The sequence below is a fragment of the Cherax quadricarinatus genome, chromosome 1 (assembly GCF_038502225.1).
Source record: "Cherax quadricarinatus isolate ZL_2023a chromosome 1, ASM3850222v1, whole genome shotgun sequence".
NCBI lineage: Eukaryota > Metazoa > Arthropoda > Malacostraca > Decapoda > Parastacidae > Cherax > Cherax quadricarinatus.
In genome coordinates this window covers 89,332,145-89,349,562 of record NC_091292.1, presented here as the reverse complement: position 1 = coordinate 89,349,562, position 17,418 = coordinate 89,332,145, and the positions used below count along the sequence as shown (strand labels likewise).

The 17,418-nt window shown below is 44.5% G+C and overlaps 1 protein-coding gene across 6 annotated transcripts in view; it reads left to right on the top strand.

The window, feature by feature from the left end:
* Window positions 1-17,418, top strand: part of LOC128689409 (protein abrupt) — a 503,752-nt gene that overhangs the window by 247,572 nt on the left and 238,762 nt on the right. The window contains exon 6 of one of the 6 annotated variants that reach the window (XM_070083618.1): window positions 7,887-10,790. The exons of 4 other annotated variants lie outside the window; for them this stretch is intronic. In XM_070083618.1, coding sequence (XP_069939719.1) covers window positions 7,887-8,407 — 521 coding nt within the window. In that variant the 3' untranslated portion in view covers window positions 8,408-10,790. Of the gene's footprint in view, window positions 1-6,766; window positions 7,854-7,886; window positions 10,791-17,418 lie in introns of those variants that run through there. One more of the 6 variants, XM_070083583.1, reaches the window with a different exon arrangement.

Genomic DNA, 17,418 nt, shown 5'->3' with positions numbered 1-17,418 from the left:
CTGGGGTGACACTTCCCTCCCCGTGGTTGGTGTGGTATCCGGGTCTGACTGGTGTCTGGGACCTGCTGACCTTGTGCTGCCCCTATCACCCTCCCCCCTTACCTCTATCTACCCTCTCCCCCTTTCCTTCCCTCCCCTTATCTCCCCTCTCCCCCCTTATCTCCCCTCTCCCCCTTATCTCCCCTCTCCCCCCTTATCTCCCCTCTCCCCCCTTATCTCCTCTCATCCCTTACCTACCCTATCCCCCGTCCCCTCCCCTTTACCTGTCCCTCTCTTCCCCCTTACTCCCCCCTCTCACCTCTTCCTCTCTCCCCTTACCTCCACTCTCTTCCCTTTACCTCCCCCTCTCCTCTCCCTCACTCGCCCCTTACTTCCCCCTCTCTCCCTCCTTACCTACCCTCTTTCCCTCTTTACCTCCCCCTTACCTCCCCTCATTTCTTTACCTCTTTCCCTCTTACGTCTTTTGCCCCCAAAATTCCATCGCTCTTGCTCTAACCTCTTTCCTTCCTCTTTCTTAACCGCCTCCCCTCTTTCTTAACGTCTTTCTGAACCTCCTCCCCACTTTCACTACACCTCACCCTCCCCTCCCTTACAACACCCCACCCTTCCCTCCCTAACAGCGCCCTACCCTCCCCTGTTCTACAACACCCCCACCCTTCCCTCCCCTACAACGCTCACACCCTTCTCTCCCCTACAACGCCCACACCCTTCCCCTACAACACCCACCCTCCCCTACTATGCCCCACCTTCCCCTACTACTCTCCACTCTCACCTTCCCTTCCCTACTACACCCCACTCTCCCCTCCCCTACTACACTCCACCCACCCCTTCCCAACAACAAACTCTCCACTATCCTACTACTCCCCTCCCTCCCCTCCCCTACTTCACCCAACCCTAACCTTCTACATTCCACCCTCCCTTCCCTTACTACTACCCACCCACCCCTCCCCTTCTACACCCCACCCTCCCCTTCTACACCCACCCTCCCCTCACTCCCCATACATACTTGGGTGCAAATGAGTCGCAGAAAACGAGTTTCGTGAGTTAATGTTGTTGATGGTATTGGTGGTATAGTACCATGGTAGTGGTGGTATAGCACCATGGTAAGTACCATGGTAGTGGTGGTAAAGTACCATGGTAGTGGTGATAAAGTACCATGGTAGTGGTGGTAAAGTATCATGGTAATGGTGGGATAGTACTATGGTAGTGGTGGTATAATGCCATGGTAGTGGTGGTAAAGTACCATGGTAATGGTGGGATAGTACTATGGTAGTGGTGGTATAGTACCATGGTAGCGGTGGTAAAGTGCCATGGTAATGGTATAGTACCATGGTAGTGGTGGTATAGTACCATGGTAATGGTATAGTACCATGGTAGTGGTGGTACAGTGCCATGGTAATGGGATAATACCATGGTAGTGGTGGTATAGTACCATGGTAATGGGATAGTACTATGGTAGTAGTGGTATAGTACTATGGTATTGGTGGGATAGTACCATGGTAGCGGTGGTAAAGTACCATGGTAATGGTGGGATAGTACTATGGTAGTGGTGGTATAATGCCATGGTAGTGGTGGTAAAGTACCATGGTAATGGTGGGATAGTACTATGGTAGTGGTGGTATAGTACCATGGTAGCGGTGATAAAGTGCCATGGTAATGGTATAGTACCATGGTAGTGGTGGTATAGTACCATGGTAATGGTATAGTACCATGGTAATGGTATAGTACCATGGTAGTGGTGGTATAGTGCCATGGTAATGGGATAATACCATGGTAGTGGTGGTATAGTACCATGGTAGTGGTGGTAAAGTGCCATGGTAATGGGATAATACCATGGTAGTGGTGGTATAGTACCATGGTGGTGGTATAGTACTATGGTAGTAGTGGTATAGTACTATGGTAGTGGTGGTATAGTACCATGGTAGCGGTGGTAAAGTGCCATGGTAATGGTATAGTACCATGGTAGTGGTGGTATAGTGCCATGGTAATGGGATAATACCATGGTAGTGGTGGTATAGTACCATGGTGGTGGTATAGTACTATGGTAGTAGTGGTATAGTACTATGGTAGTGGTGGGATAGTACCATGGTAGTGGTGGTATAATACCATGGTAGTGGTGGGATAGTACCATGGTAGTGATGGTATAGTACCATGGTAGTGGTATAGTACCATGGTAGAGGTGATATAGAACCATGGTAGTGGTGGGATGGTACCATAGTGTTGGTGGTATAGTGCCATGGTAGTGGTGGTATAGTACAATGGTAATTGTATAGTTCCATGGTAGTGGTGGAATAGTACCATGGTAGTGGTGGTATAGTACCGTGGTAATGGTGGGATAGTACCATGGTAGTGGTGGTATAGTACCATGGTAGTGGTGGTATGTACCATGGTAGTGGTGGATAGTACCATGGTAGTGGTAAATAGTACCATGGTAGTGGTGGTATAGTACCATGGTAGCGGTGGTATAGTACCATGGTAGTGCTGGAATAGTACCATGATAGTGGTGGGATAGTACTATGGTAGGTGTGACGGTGCTGGGATAGTACCATGGTAGGTGGGACGGGGCTGGGATAGTACCATGGTAGGTGGGACGGAGCTGGGATAGTACCATTGTAGGTGGGACAGGGCTGGGATAGTACCATGGTGGGTGGGATGGAACTGGGATAGTACCATGGTAGGTGGGACGGTGGTGAGAAATTGTTCCATGGTAGGGGTGATTGTGTCGGATAAGAGGAGGTAGTAATGGAACAGTGGGATAGGAGGAGGTAGCAATGGTATAAGAGGAGGTGGTAATGGAACAATGGGATAACATGTGGTAATGAAACAATGGGATGAGAGGTGGTAATAGAACGATGGGATAAGAGGTGGTAATGTAAAGATGGGATAAGAGGAGGTGGTAATGGAACAATGGGATAAGAGGTGGAAATGGAACGATGGGATAAGATGAAATAATCATTGAATAAAAGCGGTTTGCAACATATTGGGCCTAAACCGGAACATTCAACTTGTGAGTGACATTCACGCTTAAAAATATAGTTTTGGATAAAACAGAAAAGGTCCAGTGATGAAGTAAGGAATATGGGTGGGGGAGTAAGGTGATGATACCAGTAATATAATAACAGACTCGAAGCTTGACCTAGCTTGCGCTCTAGTAACAACGTTAACCGAGTCATGTTGAAAAGATTTAGGTTCTGGGGACACAAGTGTTGACTCTTCATATGTTTCTGGGACATCAGGTTCCGATAAATAAGGTTCACAGGATTCATCATCGGCTTCGGTAATATCTGAAGTCTGGTTCCAGGAGTCAGCCGTCTCAGAAATAAATCGCGATACCCTCGCGCTGATACCAGGAATGGCCCACACGTGTTAACCACATATAAGGTCGAAGAATGAGAAACTTGTGCAGTATTTGAGAATCTTTATTGAGGAAACGTTTCCCCAGCCAGTGGCTTCTTCAGTCCAATACAGAGAAGAACGGTGAAAGATGAGGAGAATGAGGTATTGAGTCCCTAAGCCTAGAATCGATGTGTTTAGTCCAGCAAGATTGATGCACTGAACAAGTGTCTCATTCTTCAACGTATCGGTTTTCTAAATTATTACATCACATATAAGGTCGTAAAAAGTTGTGAAAGAATTGATAAAAAATTCTTAGTGGTTTAGAATGGGACCAGGGTTGTAAACTGATAAATTTGTGCTTACAGGGTGATAGAAAAATGTAATAACTAAAAGAGGAAGTAATATGTACTGTAACTACTGGAAATGTTATGACTTATATAATGAAGTATTTACTGAAGGCGAGACCCCACTAATTAACACTAGCTCTGCTATGTTATACATATTTAATTATATATATGCATAAGAAAACTGAGTATTAATTATGCGGGAGAAACTACAGGCACAAGCAAGGAAAACAAAACATTCAAATTACTGAACTCGTCAAATGATGATAAGATTTTCCCAAGAGTAATACATCATAACCTTATTGTATGTGACTTTCCCGAGAATAATACACCTGAACCTACTCGCTCACTGGGGGTTTCTTGAATAATACACCTGAACCTACTCGCTCACTGGGGGTTTCTTGAATAATACACCTGAACCTACTCGCTCACTGGGGGTTTCTTGAATAATACACCTGAACCTACTCGCTCACTGGGGGTTTCTTGAATAATACACCTGAACCTACTTATTGAAAGAAATGGTGTAAAATAAAAATGTATAAAATATGGTATATAAATATTTCCTACACAAAACACTGGTTGTGATGGTCTTCAAAACAGAATTCTATTTACGATAATTCTTCACTTTGCCAGGATTACTGTTCTTTTTCTTTCTGTTTCATGAACAATTAAGATCACTGTTGAAATCGTACAAAATTCCATTTGAGTTTAATATACGCATTTATGTTTCCTAATTCGTATTTCTCTAATATTAATACATAACTCAGGCTTGTAGTTTAAGTGCAGCCATCAGAACTCTGGTTGGAAGCACAGCTGAAAGGTTGTAAATGTGCTCATAGCAAGGCGAGACGTATGGAAGTCTCGTTACATCTGATTCCACTATTCACCCAGCTTTAAAAATATGGATTTTAAGTGTTAGCCAACTATTGTGTGTCGCATCTGAGTTTAGAAAACTTAAAATTTAAATATAAATTTAATAATAATATGTAATAAAGACGGAACGTCAAGAGCATTGTTCTGCTCTTGTAACTGCAAATTGATAAAACAAACACAGACAAAAACAAAATAGAACAGATAACACGGCAGAACTCGACCCTCACCACTACAGCTATGTCGGTGCGTTAATTCTCTTTTCGCCTCTTCCTCTCGCTCTTTTTTTTTTCCAGCCTCTAAGCTGCGAACATTGAAGTATAATGCTGATACGAGTACCATCAGGAATGTGGCATGTTTAGTACTGTAGTAGTCTGGTTACTAATAGCGATGAGATTTTATTGTTGCAGTTTGGTGTGGTGACCTAGCAAGTGATAAAAACTGCCTCGCCTACTTTACATGGGTCTAAACTAAGCTTGGATATTTTTTTTATTAAATTAAAATGTGTAACCCAGCAGTGTGCTGCTGCCTTGCTCTGTATGATAGTTATATTGCTGAATTAAACGCTAGCTATGTTTCCTTGTTAGGCTGTGTATGTGGAGGGGGAGCTCAGGGATTGGGGCGGAGTGCGTGACGTATCTCGGGCACAGGGGACCCAGGAAAGTCACGGGGTGGGTGCAATGAACGCGTCTGCTCCGCATGGTTTCTGGTGCCTTTGCTTCCAAGGAAAATATTCATATTTTCATTATTTTCATAAAAGTTGGAGTATTGGGTGTGACAGATTACCATTACATTTGGACAAAGCATGAAAGTCTGTGGCACGTTTTGTGTGTGTAAGGCGGCTCAGTATTGAACCATAGTAACACGGAGTGCACGGTCAACATGTGATTGTTTGGTGAATTTTGTTTTGATACTGTGGCTGTGTTGATTGTAAAGACTGTAGTAGAGTACACACCCCATACACACACACACACACACACACACACACACACACACACACACACACACACACACACACACACACACACACACACACACACACACATACATTGTCAGTCCCGCTATAGCTGCAATGGATGCTCTCTGTGCAAACCCTAGCTTCCACCCCCACCAACCTCTTCATTAAATCCCCCAACCGTCCCCCATCCCTTCATGCTACCTTCTCCGCAACTCTTTTACCTTTAATTCCCAATCCCCAGCCTACTCTCTTGCTTTCGTTGTTTCTCCACCCAAACCAATCCCCATACACTCTTCGTGTAATATTGTTCATATGTCGTCCCAGCGCCTTTTCTTTACGTGCCATATTCCCTCATACGTCTTTTGCGCCCCATCGCACATTTCTTACCCTTTATCCCTTTCTGTTTATACCTATTCATACCTTTTTACCTTTCCCAATATTTCCTCTCTTCCCCTTCTCATTGTTCACCATCCTTCTGTCTGTCACTTTGTCCCCGCTTTCTTTCACTCCTGTGATCCTTCTACATGTGACTAGGTTTTATATGGAAGATGTGTCTCGGTATCTTATGCTTCTTTAGATAGCTTTAGGTTGAGAATAAAGGATAATTTTGTATGTGTCCTACAACTAGTGCTGTGATAGATAGCTGTAAGAATTACCCGAGATATTGTGGTTGCTTAAACACGCTTTATATACAGAATGGAACTATTTTTGTTACGATAAATTTGCCTAGGAAGCATTACTATTCTATGAGGCCAGACATTAGGTATGAAGTGGAATGTTTTCGCAGCCCCAACGCTTGACGTAGACTTGGAGTATGGCGACCACGCCCTCTCCCTGCTTGTAGTGGCTGTGTATTAGCATTTCCAGAATAAACGGCTATGCCTTTTACTCATGTATTATTCACCTTGCTCCTACAATACATTTTATAATATACGTCAGTAAAATTAGTCATTCTAGACGGTGTGATAAGCTTGTGTTACATGTAAGGCTGTGGGTAGTTTAAGTGTGAGTGTTGTGGAGTGTGGAGTTAGCCCATTGAGGACCACCTTGACCTGCGGGGCCACCTCCAACCTCCTGGCACACCACACTAGCGCTCTCAGCTTCCCTCTACCTCCTACTCTTGCCTGATCCAGTGACCTGTGTCACTGCTAGCTTTTAGTTGTAGCTGTGCTTCCTTAGTGAGGGTAATGGTGGCGACGGTGTGGTGGTAGCGGTGACACGGGAGGCGCTCTCGATATTGATGGAGGTTGTCTTACAGGTGGTGCGGCCGGGATCACTACTGTGGCGGCCGGCCAGCAGCGATGCCCACTTTGCAACAAGGGCCTCAGTCGATGGACCAGCCTGCGTCGCCATATTGAGGACAAGCACACCCAGGGCGGTGCTCACATCTGTCCCATCTGCTACCACGTCTACCGCACCAAGAACTCCCTCCACAACCACCTCAGTGTCTACCACCGGGGAGCTACGGGCAGCAGGGGACGCAGAGGACGATACCCATCCTACACCGTCCTCCGCCCGACAAATGCCCATCAGTTGGCCGCTCTCAAAGCAGCTGCTCGACACACTGCACGAGACGTGCCAGGCACTGCCCAGGGCATGCCTCGTGAGGCCCTAGCCGTACACCAGCACCAACTCCCTGCGGCATCCTCAGCCTTGGAGGAGAGCGAGGAACAGCGGCAGGCGGTACAGCAGGTATCAGGGGGGTTCGAATCACTCCTGCAGAGCGACGCTGACCTGGTGGCCGCTGCTGCAGCTCAGCAACACACTCACAAGAACTCTGCCCCTCAGTCAGAGTTTGTCATGAATGAAATTGTGGACGAGTAGCCTCCCTTGGTGGGGACCCTGTCTTGAACATGACACGTCTTAGAGCTGATGTACACTTAGAACTGTGACTCACACAGCTGTGTAGAAATATTTTGTAGCTGAGCAGTTGTTTAAGGAGTAACACGAGAACCTCTTGCTTATCTCAACACAATCTTATTCATACAAAATAGTACTGAAATTACCTCAATGAATAATATATTTTGTTACCTGATGAGTGTCTGTTTTGTACTTAAGATTTCTAAAGGTTTCATTGAGGATGAAACAGTTGGTGTTGTAAGTTCCGTAAAACGGAAGGTGTATTAGGGCAGTCTTGTGATCGGTATGCTAAAATAAGGAATGTTAAAGCATTTAAACAAAAGTGAATAATACAATGTTTCATGTGTGATAAGTTGAGAGAGGTGAGTGTAAGGGGTGGGTAGTGGTAATGTTGGATTTACTGTAGAGTGGCTCCGTGTGCTGTGGTGAGCGGCAGAAGGCGGCCACCAGGGAGCAAATTGTGCCCTCTCCACCTACTCTTGCTGTGAGGGTTGCTAAATGCCTGATTGTCGTTGCAGGCGGCCCCTTGTCGTCAACACCTCCAGCCTCGGTGCCGTCGACGTTTGTCCCACCATTTCCAGCATCCCAGACGGCGGCACCTGTGGCGGTGACGACGTGTGGCGCCGGTAGCGGTAGTGGCGTGGGAGGCCTAGTGACGAGCGGAGGCACCTCTGGCCGTGGCCTGACTGCTGCTGTCGCCGCCGGAGGCTCCTGGGTGGGCGCTCAGTGTCCCATATGTTTCAAGATACTGCGAGACAAATACAAGTTAAGGACTCATCTTGCCGACATACACTCGGCCATGCAGCACGTGTTTACTTGTCCCGTGTGTAACCGCGTGTATAAGACCAAGAACACGCTCACCAACCACATCAGTCTCTCCCACAGGGGCTACAGGAAGAGGCGCCAGCAGCAGCAGCAGCAGCAGCAGTACCATCCACAGCAACAACACCCACAACAGCAGCAGCAACCCTCACAACAAGAGCAGCAGCCACAACCACAGCATGTGTTATTAAACCATAAGTCACAACACCAACACTGACTAGTCCTGTAACAACTAATACTGTAAAAGCTCTCTTTCGCACTTAATTATCTCTCTCAATATATTTTTTTTATCGTACTTTGAGTAACTGCACAATTGTCAATATAATTTGCTGGTGTGTAAAGCATGCCATTGATCCTTAATAAGAAGTGACAGACAAAATTTTGTTGGCAAACGCATCTCAGCACAATTCAATAGTTTTACAAATTTTGTTTTTGTTTTTAGATAAGATAAGAAGCTAATATTTTCAATTTGCTTCCCAACATTGCTGCTACAAAACACTGATTTCACATATTCATTGTATTTTAGTGTACAAAGTCACAAATTGTATTTGTATGAGTTAGTAGTAATTTAATTTGCTATGTACGCTCTATTTATTATATAAAATTAATTAGTTTATAGAAACATTCTTGTGCAGTTGTGCTCCACGTGCCAATAGGTGGATGGCGAGTTCATCAGGATGATCATAAGATGGTCCACTGATGAAGTAGTGGTTGGTGATGCTGTACCACCGTACCCTCATCCCTACCCCCCTCCCCTCGTGTCACTAGGTGCCAGGAGGGGTCGTCCTGCTTGCTACTGTTGTCACCAGGAGGCACCATGTCTGTCACCATAAACAACACTAGCAATGAGGCAAGTATAATGAAGGTGTGTCCGGTGCACTATAAATACGACATGAGTACCGGCAGTGGCAGGTTTGACGCTCCCAGCCTGTACTTGCCCCACATGTTCTCACTTGCTACTGCTGTGTTTATGGTGTCGAGATAGTGGCCCTACAAGGCATTAAAAAGTTCTCATCCTCTTAACTGGTCACAGTTAGAGGGTTGTGAGTGACGTCAGTATCAAAGCATTGTATATCTCAGTATGTCATTAGCCTCATGTATAAATTATAGTTTATATATATATACACACACATAGAAGTTCCTAGACGTAAAGTTAATGATGCTTCGACAGTGGTCGTAGCTGACCTAGATCTCTTCCGCTGGTCCCCGTGGCCGGCGCCGGTATCACTTGTATACGATTTTATACTTAGTCAAGTTTATATTGGTTCTAGTTAGGTGTAGAGGGTCATTTTAGCCAGTAGTTCAATATCTGATTTATGTTTATTATTTAACATGGTTTTAGATATTGTTTTCGATCTCCTTAGCAGCATATTTTAATTTTGGAGATTAATGTAGTTTTTTTTTGTGATGGCGATTTTGAATAATTTTTAATGTGTGGTGAAGGATCAGTGCTTTTTTTGAGTTATGGTAAAATTTCTACAGTCTCTTGCTTATTTAAAAAAGAGATACGGTTTATAGTGAACGAAATTGGTGTTTAAATACGGGATGTGTGAAGGCTTAGTGTAACTGGTAGCGACAGGATCGTTCAAGTACGATATTTTCTGTAGTAACACTTCACGCTGTGGGTCCATATGTTCCTTTTATATTGTATTTTATGTTTTTATCGTGTTGAGTGCATTGATGGACGTCCTGTGGGAGGTGAAGTGTGGTGATGGCGGTGGAGGAGGCGGCTGTGTTGGAGATTGTGGTTGGAGTAATGTTGACGTGAATGTAGAAGTGACGTTGAGGTTGTGTTGACGCTGAGGTTCTGAAGCCTTCGTCAAGCCTCTGTATAGTGTCACTGCCTTCTATGGCACATCTTGATCCCTCCCTCCCTCGGAAACCCCAGAGAATAACTCTTGATCCAAGTAACTAGCGTTATCCGCTTTTTCCTTAAACTAAACGTGATTGTCTCCCATTCTCCAGGCGCTATATGACCCGTAAGGGTTTAGTGTTTCTCCATGAAAATAATGAGGTAATGGTTCAGTGGCAGCACACCGCCTGCTCCTCGCACCTGCACCACCATGGTGAATGCCGCTCACATTTCAAAGTTACCTAGCCACGTTCACTATGTTTTTAACATAGTAATGCGCCGGAATTTTACTGTACGTTGTGTAGCATGTGTACTGTTATACATTCAGTATGCATGGAGAAAGACGTACTGAAGTATGACTTGGTACACATGGAGGTTGATGTATTAGGGAATACAGTACTCTTACGTTCATGTCTGTTTCTTGAGCTGCTGAAGCAAGAATAATGGTAGGTTGTTGTTCGATGCCAGATTATAGTAACATGTAGTAGTATATCGTCGTTGTGTGTCTGTGCAAGGGTCGATTCACAGCTCCTGGCCTGTGTGTGTGTGTGTGTGTGTATGTATGTATATGTATGTATATATGTGCGTGTATGTATGTGTGCGTGAGAGAGAAAGAGAGAGAGAGGGTGGGGAGACAGCAGTACCAGGGTTATACAGGTGTGTCAGCACCATTGGTAGCAGTACCAGAGTTACACAGGTGGGTCAATACCACTGGTTACACAGGTGGGTCAGTACCAGGGTTACACAGGTGGGTCAACACCACTTGTTACACAGGTGGGTCAACACCACTGGTTACACAGGTGGGTCAGTACCAGGGTTACACAGGTGGGTCAACACCACTGGTTACACAGGTGGGTCAGTACCAGGGTTACACAGATGGGTCAGTACCAGGGTTACACAGATGGGTCAGTACCAGGGTTATACAGGTGGGTCAACACCACTGGTTACACAGGTGGGTCAGTACCAGGGTTACACAGGTGAGTCAGTATTGCTGTAACAGTGGACATATATTGTCTTCCACACTACCTACCAAGTTGATGATGTGGTTATAAAGGAAGGTGTAATTACTGAGGTGGAGGCGAAGGCCCTCGGGAGTCTAGGAATCAATAGCTGATATCTCGGTCTGGTTCCACCTCTCAAGGTGTAGGCACTAGCACTCCACCTCTCTTTCAAGGTTTTGGCACTAGCACTCCACCTCTCTTTCAAGGTTTTGGCACTAGCACTCCACCTCTCCCTCAAGGTGTAGGCACTAGCACTCCGCCTCACCTCACCATCAAGGTGTAGGCACTAGCACTCCACCTCACCTCACCCTCAAGGTGTAAGCACTAGCACTCTACTTCACCTCACCCTCAAGGTGTAGGCACTAGCACTCCACCTCACCTCACCCTCAAGGTGTAGGCACTAGCACTCCACCTCACCTCACCCTCAAGGCGTAGGCACTAACACCACCTCACCTCACCCTCAAGATGTAGGCACTAACACTCCACCTCACCTCACCCTCAATATGTAGGCACTAGCACTCCACCTCACCTCACCCTCAAGGTGTAGGAACTAGCAATCCACCTCACCTCACCCTCAAGGTGTAGGCACTAGCACTCCACCTCACCTCACCCTCAAGGTGTAGGCACTAACACCACCTCACCCTCAAGATGTAGGCACTAACACTCCACCTCACCCTCAAGGTGTAGGAACTAGCACTCCACCTCACTTCACCCTCAAGGTGTAGGCACTAGCACTCCACCTCACCTCACCCTCAAGGTGTAGGCACTAGCACTCCACCTCACCTCACCCTCTTTTCAACATATCACTACAAACTGGCATAGTGCCAGACACGTGGAAAATGCCAAATGTAATACCTATTTACAAAGCAGGAGACAAGTCCTTAGCTTCGAACTATAAACCTACTATAAGCCTTACCTCCTTAGTGGGAAAATTTATAGAATCAGTAATTGCCGAGGCAATTCGTAGCCATCTTGAAAGGCATAAATTGATTAATGAATCTCAATACGGTTTTATAAAGAGGCGTTCCTGTCTTACAAATTTATTAACTTTTTTCACTAAGGTATTTGAGGAGGTAGATCATGGTATTGAATATGATATTGTGTATATGGACTTCAGTAAGGCTTTCAATAGAGTTCCATATCAGAGGCTATTGAGGAAAATTAAGGCTCGGAATAAGAGAATTTTTTTTCCTGGGTAGAGGCATAGTTGACAAATAAGCAGCAGAGAGTTTGCATAAATGGGGAGAAATCAGAGTGGGGGCACATCACAAGCGGTGTTCCACAGGGGTCAGTGTTGGGCCCCTTGTTCACAATTTACGTAAACGACATAGATGAGGGAATAAATAGCGACATAAGCAAATTTGCTGATGACACCAAAGTAGGCTGTCCAATTCATTCTAATGAGGACATTAGAGCACTTCAGGAAGATTTGAATAGACTGCTGCAGTAGTCGAAGAAGTGGCAAATGCAGTTTAATACACACAAATGCAAAGTTCTAAATGTTGGACAGGAAAATAATCATGCCACATATAAACTAAACAGTGTAGATCTTATATTTCTGATTGCGAAAAGGATTTAGGAGTTCTGGTTAGCAGTAACCTGAAACAAAGACAGCGGTATAAGTGTTCGCAATAAAGCGAGCAAAATCCTTGGCTTCATATCAAGAAGTATAAATAATAGAAGTCCTCAGGTAGTTCTTCAACTCTGTATATCCTTGGTTAGACCTCATTTAGATTATGCTGCACTGTTCTGTTTACCGTATTACAGAATGGGTATAAATGCACTGGAAAACATACAGAGAAGGATGACAAAGTTGATCCCGTGTATCAGAAATCTTTCGTATGAGGATAGACTGAGGGCCCTGAATCTGCACTCTCTAGAAAGGCGTAGAATTAGGGGGGATATGATTGAGGTGTATAAATGGAAAATAGGAATAAATAAAGGTGATGTAAATAGCGTGCTACAAATATCTAGCTAAGACAGGACTCGCAGCAATGGTTTCAAGTTTGAAAAAATCAGATTCAGGAAGGATATAGGAAAGCACTGGTTTGGTAATAGAGTTGTGGATGAGTGGAACAAACTCCCGAGTACCGTCATAGAAACTAGAACGTTGTGTAGTTAAATAAATACATCAGTGGGTGTGGGTGGGTGAGAGTTGGACCTGACTAAGTGCTAGTAGGTCTGATGCCGTGCTCCTTCCTTAAGTGGATGTGACCTGACCTGATTAGGTTGGGTCACTGGCATAAGCCAGTAGGCGACTTGGACCTGCCTCGCATGGGCCAGTAGGCCTGCTGCAGTGTTCTTTCTTATGTTCAAGGTGTAGGCACTAGCACTCCACCTTCAAGATGTAGGCACTAGCACTCCACCTCACCCTCAGGGTGTAGGCACTAGCACTTCACCTCTCCCTCAAAGTGTAGGCACTAGCACTCCACCTCTCCTTCATTGTGTAGGCTGTCTCCAGCATTAGTACTCCACCTCTCCCTCAAGGTGTAAGGCTGTCTCCCTCACTAACACTCCACCTGTCCCTCAAGGTGTAGTCTGTCTCCAGCATTAGCACTCCACCTGTCCCTCAAGGTGTTTACCTGGAGAGAGTTCCGGGGGTCAATGCCCCCGCGGCCCGGTCTGTAACCAGGCCTCATGGTGGATCAGGGCCTGATCAACCAGGCTGCTATTGCTGGCTTCACGTGTAAGGCTGTCTCCAGCAGTAACACTCCACCTCTCCTTCAAGGTGTAGGCTGTCTCCAGCACTAACACTCTGCCTCTCCCTCAAGGTGTAAGGCTGTCTCCAGCACTAACACTCTGCCTCTCCCTCAAGGTGTAAGGATGTCTCCAGCACTAACACTCTGCCTCTCCCTCAAGGTGTAAGGCTGTCTCCAGCACTAACACTCTGCCTCTCCCTCAAGGTGTAAGGCTGTCTCCAGCACTAACACTCTGCCTCTCCCTCAAGGTGTAAGGCTGTCTCCAGCACTAACACTCCGCCTCTCCCTCAAGGTGTAAGGCTGTCTCCAGCACTAACACTCCACCTCTCCCTCAAGGTGTAAGGCTGTCTCCAGCACTAACACTCCGCCTTTCCCTCAAGGTGTAAGGCTGTCTCCAGCACTAACACTCCGCCTCTCCCTCAAGGTGTAAGGCTGTCTCCAGCACTAACACTCCGCCTTTCCCTCAAGGTGTAAGGCTGTCTCCAGCACTAACACTCCGCCTCTCCCTCAAGGTGTAAGGCTGTCTCCAGCACTAACACTCCGCCTCTCCCTCAAGGTGTAAGGCTGTCTCCAGCACTAACACTCCGCCTCTCCCTCAAGGTGTAAGGCTGTCTCCAGCACTAACACTCCGCCTCTCCCTCAAGGTGTAAGGCTGTCTCCAGCACTAACACTCCACCTCTCCCTCAAGGTGTAAGGCTGTCTCCAGCACTAACACTCTGCCTCTCCCTCAAGGTGTAAGGCTGTCTCCAGCACTAACACTCCGCCTCTCCCTCAAGGTGTAAGGCTGTCTCCAGCACTAACACTCCACCTCACCTCTCACTAGAGAGCATCAATCACAAATACTCCAGCTTGTGTTCACCCGTGTGTGTGTACGAGTCAGTAGTGTCAACAGGCAAAAATCAAGTTGTCAACTTTGTTGTTACATATGCAGCTACAACCTTCTATGATACAACAAGTATTATATTTAGATCTCTCTATTTTACTTTTTATTTTAATATATTTGTCAAGCTCTCTTTTTTAGCACAAAAAGTTTTATTTCATAAATGTTCATCAGCCCATTTTCCTCTTAAGAGTAAATAAAGAATGGGTTGTACCTATATTTATTAAGTTCAAACTTGTTTGGTGGTAAAAGGTATCTGAGATCCACCTCACAGGATTATTACAATAGATTGCCATCCCCAGAGATGTCTTCACTAGACACAAAAGCTAGATAGTTCATTGTTTGTTTCTAATATTCATGTGAGATAAATATTTTTTTTATGTGCGCATTTATTCCAGAGTTTCGTTGCCATGGTGACGTCACCACAGCCAAAACTTACACCTCGCTATACAAACTTTATTTATAGTTTAGTTTTTGAATAAAATAAGACTTTTTTTTATTTTAAGTTGGGAATTAAGGTTTTTTGTACATATTACTACCTATCTTGAGTGAATAATTTTGTAAGCTTAATTTGAGCTGTTTACTGCAGAATGTATGGAATATTGATACTATATAATGTACGGTACTACATTTACATTGATTTAATGCTATTCGTTGTTTAAGGAATATTATTTAATATTTTTGGCCATTTATAACGAAATGGTATTAAAAGCGCCTACTACGAAAATAAAGTTGATGATATTGTGGGTGTAGGATGTAATTGGCTACATTATCAATAAAATAAGTTTAGTGTGCGTGACTCAGCCTGCGTAGTAAAGTATTCTTGAACAGTAAAGTGGAAGTAACCACTGATTTATTGACAGTATGGTGGTGACCTGTGCGGTATACGGTGACCTTTATCTGGTTATCCACAGTCACAACTAACCCACAAATTACAAAAGGAACTCGACTACATTTCGGTCCGTCCTGGGCAATCATTATCAAGTTCTGTTTTTGATTTGTGGGCTGGTTGTGAATTAGTGTAAGCACGGTATTGTGACATTTTAGTCTTATCCATATTGTTTCATGTTAGCCAGTGTAATGCTAATTATCCAGAGAAAATATTTTGCTGCCATTATTTTAAATATACTTGAGGGTTGTGTGTGAGAATCGTACGAGCAAGTAGCGATGAATGGAGAGGTTATATATTTGTGCCTGCATGCAGCAGCACAGTCTCAGGTTATGGTCACACCTGTTCCTCAACCATCTAGTACCCGCTTAATAAACAGTTTTTGAGCCTCCCTGGTCATATACGTTTGTATTTTTTATACCTGTCATGTTTTACACGTGTACAATAATATTGCAATACCTCCTGACAGATGGACGTAACATTTAGGTAAGTTAGGCCGGCCGGGCTGGTTAAGCTGCCGCCATCACCCGACCACCACCCTGATACTCACTCATTCTTACCTTATACGAACTCAGCTTCTAACTGGGGCCACGGCCTACTCTTTCGGGTAATCGAACACAGTTAATAGCAGTAACAAATTTGTTGCAAAAATAAGCGGACTTTAATACAAGTTGAAATGCTACTCTTCCCCAGTTGAGGCAGCTGAACGATATAGTACGAATGTTTGTGAATCAGGATGTAGTGTGTAGCGCCTTAAGACGCTCCCGTTCCCACCAGTAGCTCCCTAGCGTTTTGTAGCGTCAAGCTTTTGTACTCTACCTTACAGACAACCTCTTTCTGTACCACCATTAGGTTGTAGCTGGGGTTTTATTTTTTACTTATATTTTTTTTAGAATTAGGCTGTTTCACATGCCTAAATATATATATTCATATATAGTATGAAAAGCCAGGTGCGTATTATTTTACCTAATAAAGGAGAAAAAGATCAAATTGTTTTTATTACCTGATAAATGAAGCCTTGCAGTCTTGGAGAATATTATATATATATATATATATATATATATATATATATATATATATATATATATATATATATATATATATATATATAGAGGGAGAGAACTCGTTCTTGTATATTGCCACACCCTACACTAGCTGCACTACCACCACCACCACAATTCCACTGCTAACAATAACACTGCTAATAATATCACCACAGTACCACTGCTAACAATACCACCACCACAGTACCACTGCTAACAATACCACCACCACAGTACCACTGCTAACAATACCACCACCACAGTACCACTGCTAACAATACCACCACCACAGTACCACTGCTAACAATACCACCACAGTATCGCTGCTAACAGTAATACCACTGCTAATAATAATATCACTCCTAACAATAATACCACCACAGCACCACTGCTAACAATACCACCTCGACAGTATCACAGTCAACAATAATACCAGGACAGTACCACTGCCGGCTATAATACCAACCCAATACCACTGCCAACAATAATACCATCACAGTATCACTGCCAACAGTAATACCACCACAGTATCACTGCCAACAATAATTCCACCACAGCTGCCAACAATAATACCATCACAGTGCAACTGCCAACAATAATTCCAACACAATACAGCTGTCAACAATAATACCACCACAGTACAACTGGCAACAATAATACCACCACAACACAACTTCCAACAATAATACCACCACAAAACAGCTGATAATAACTCCACCACAGTATCACTGCTAACAATACCATCATCACAATATCACTGCTAATAATACCACTGCCAACAGTAATACAACCACAGTATCACTGCCAACAATTCCACCACATTATCGCTGCTAACAATACCAGCACCACAATATCACTGCTGAT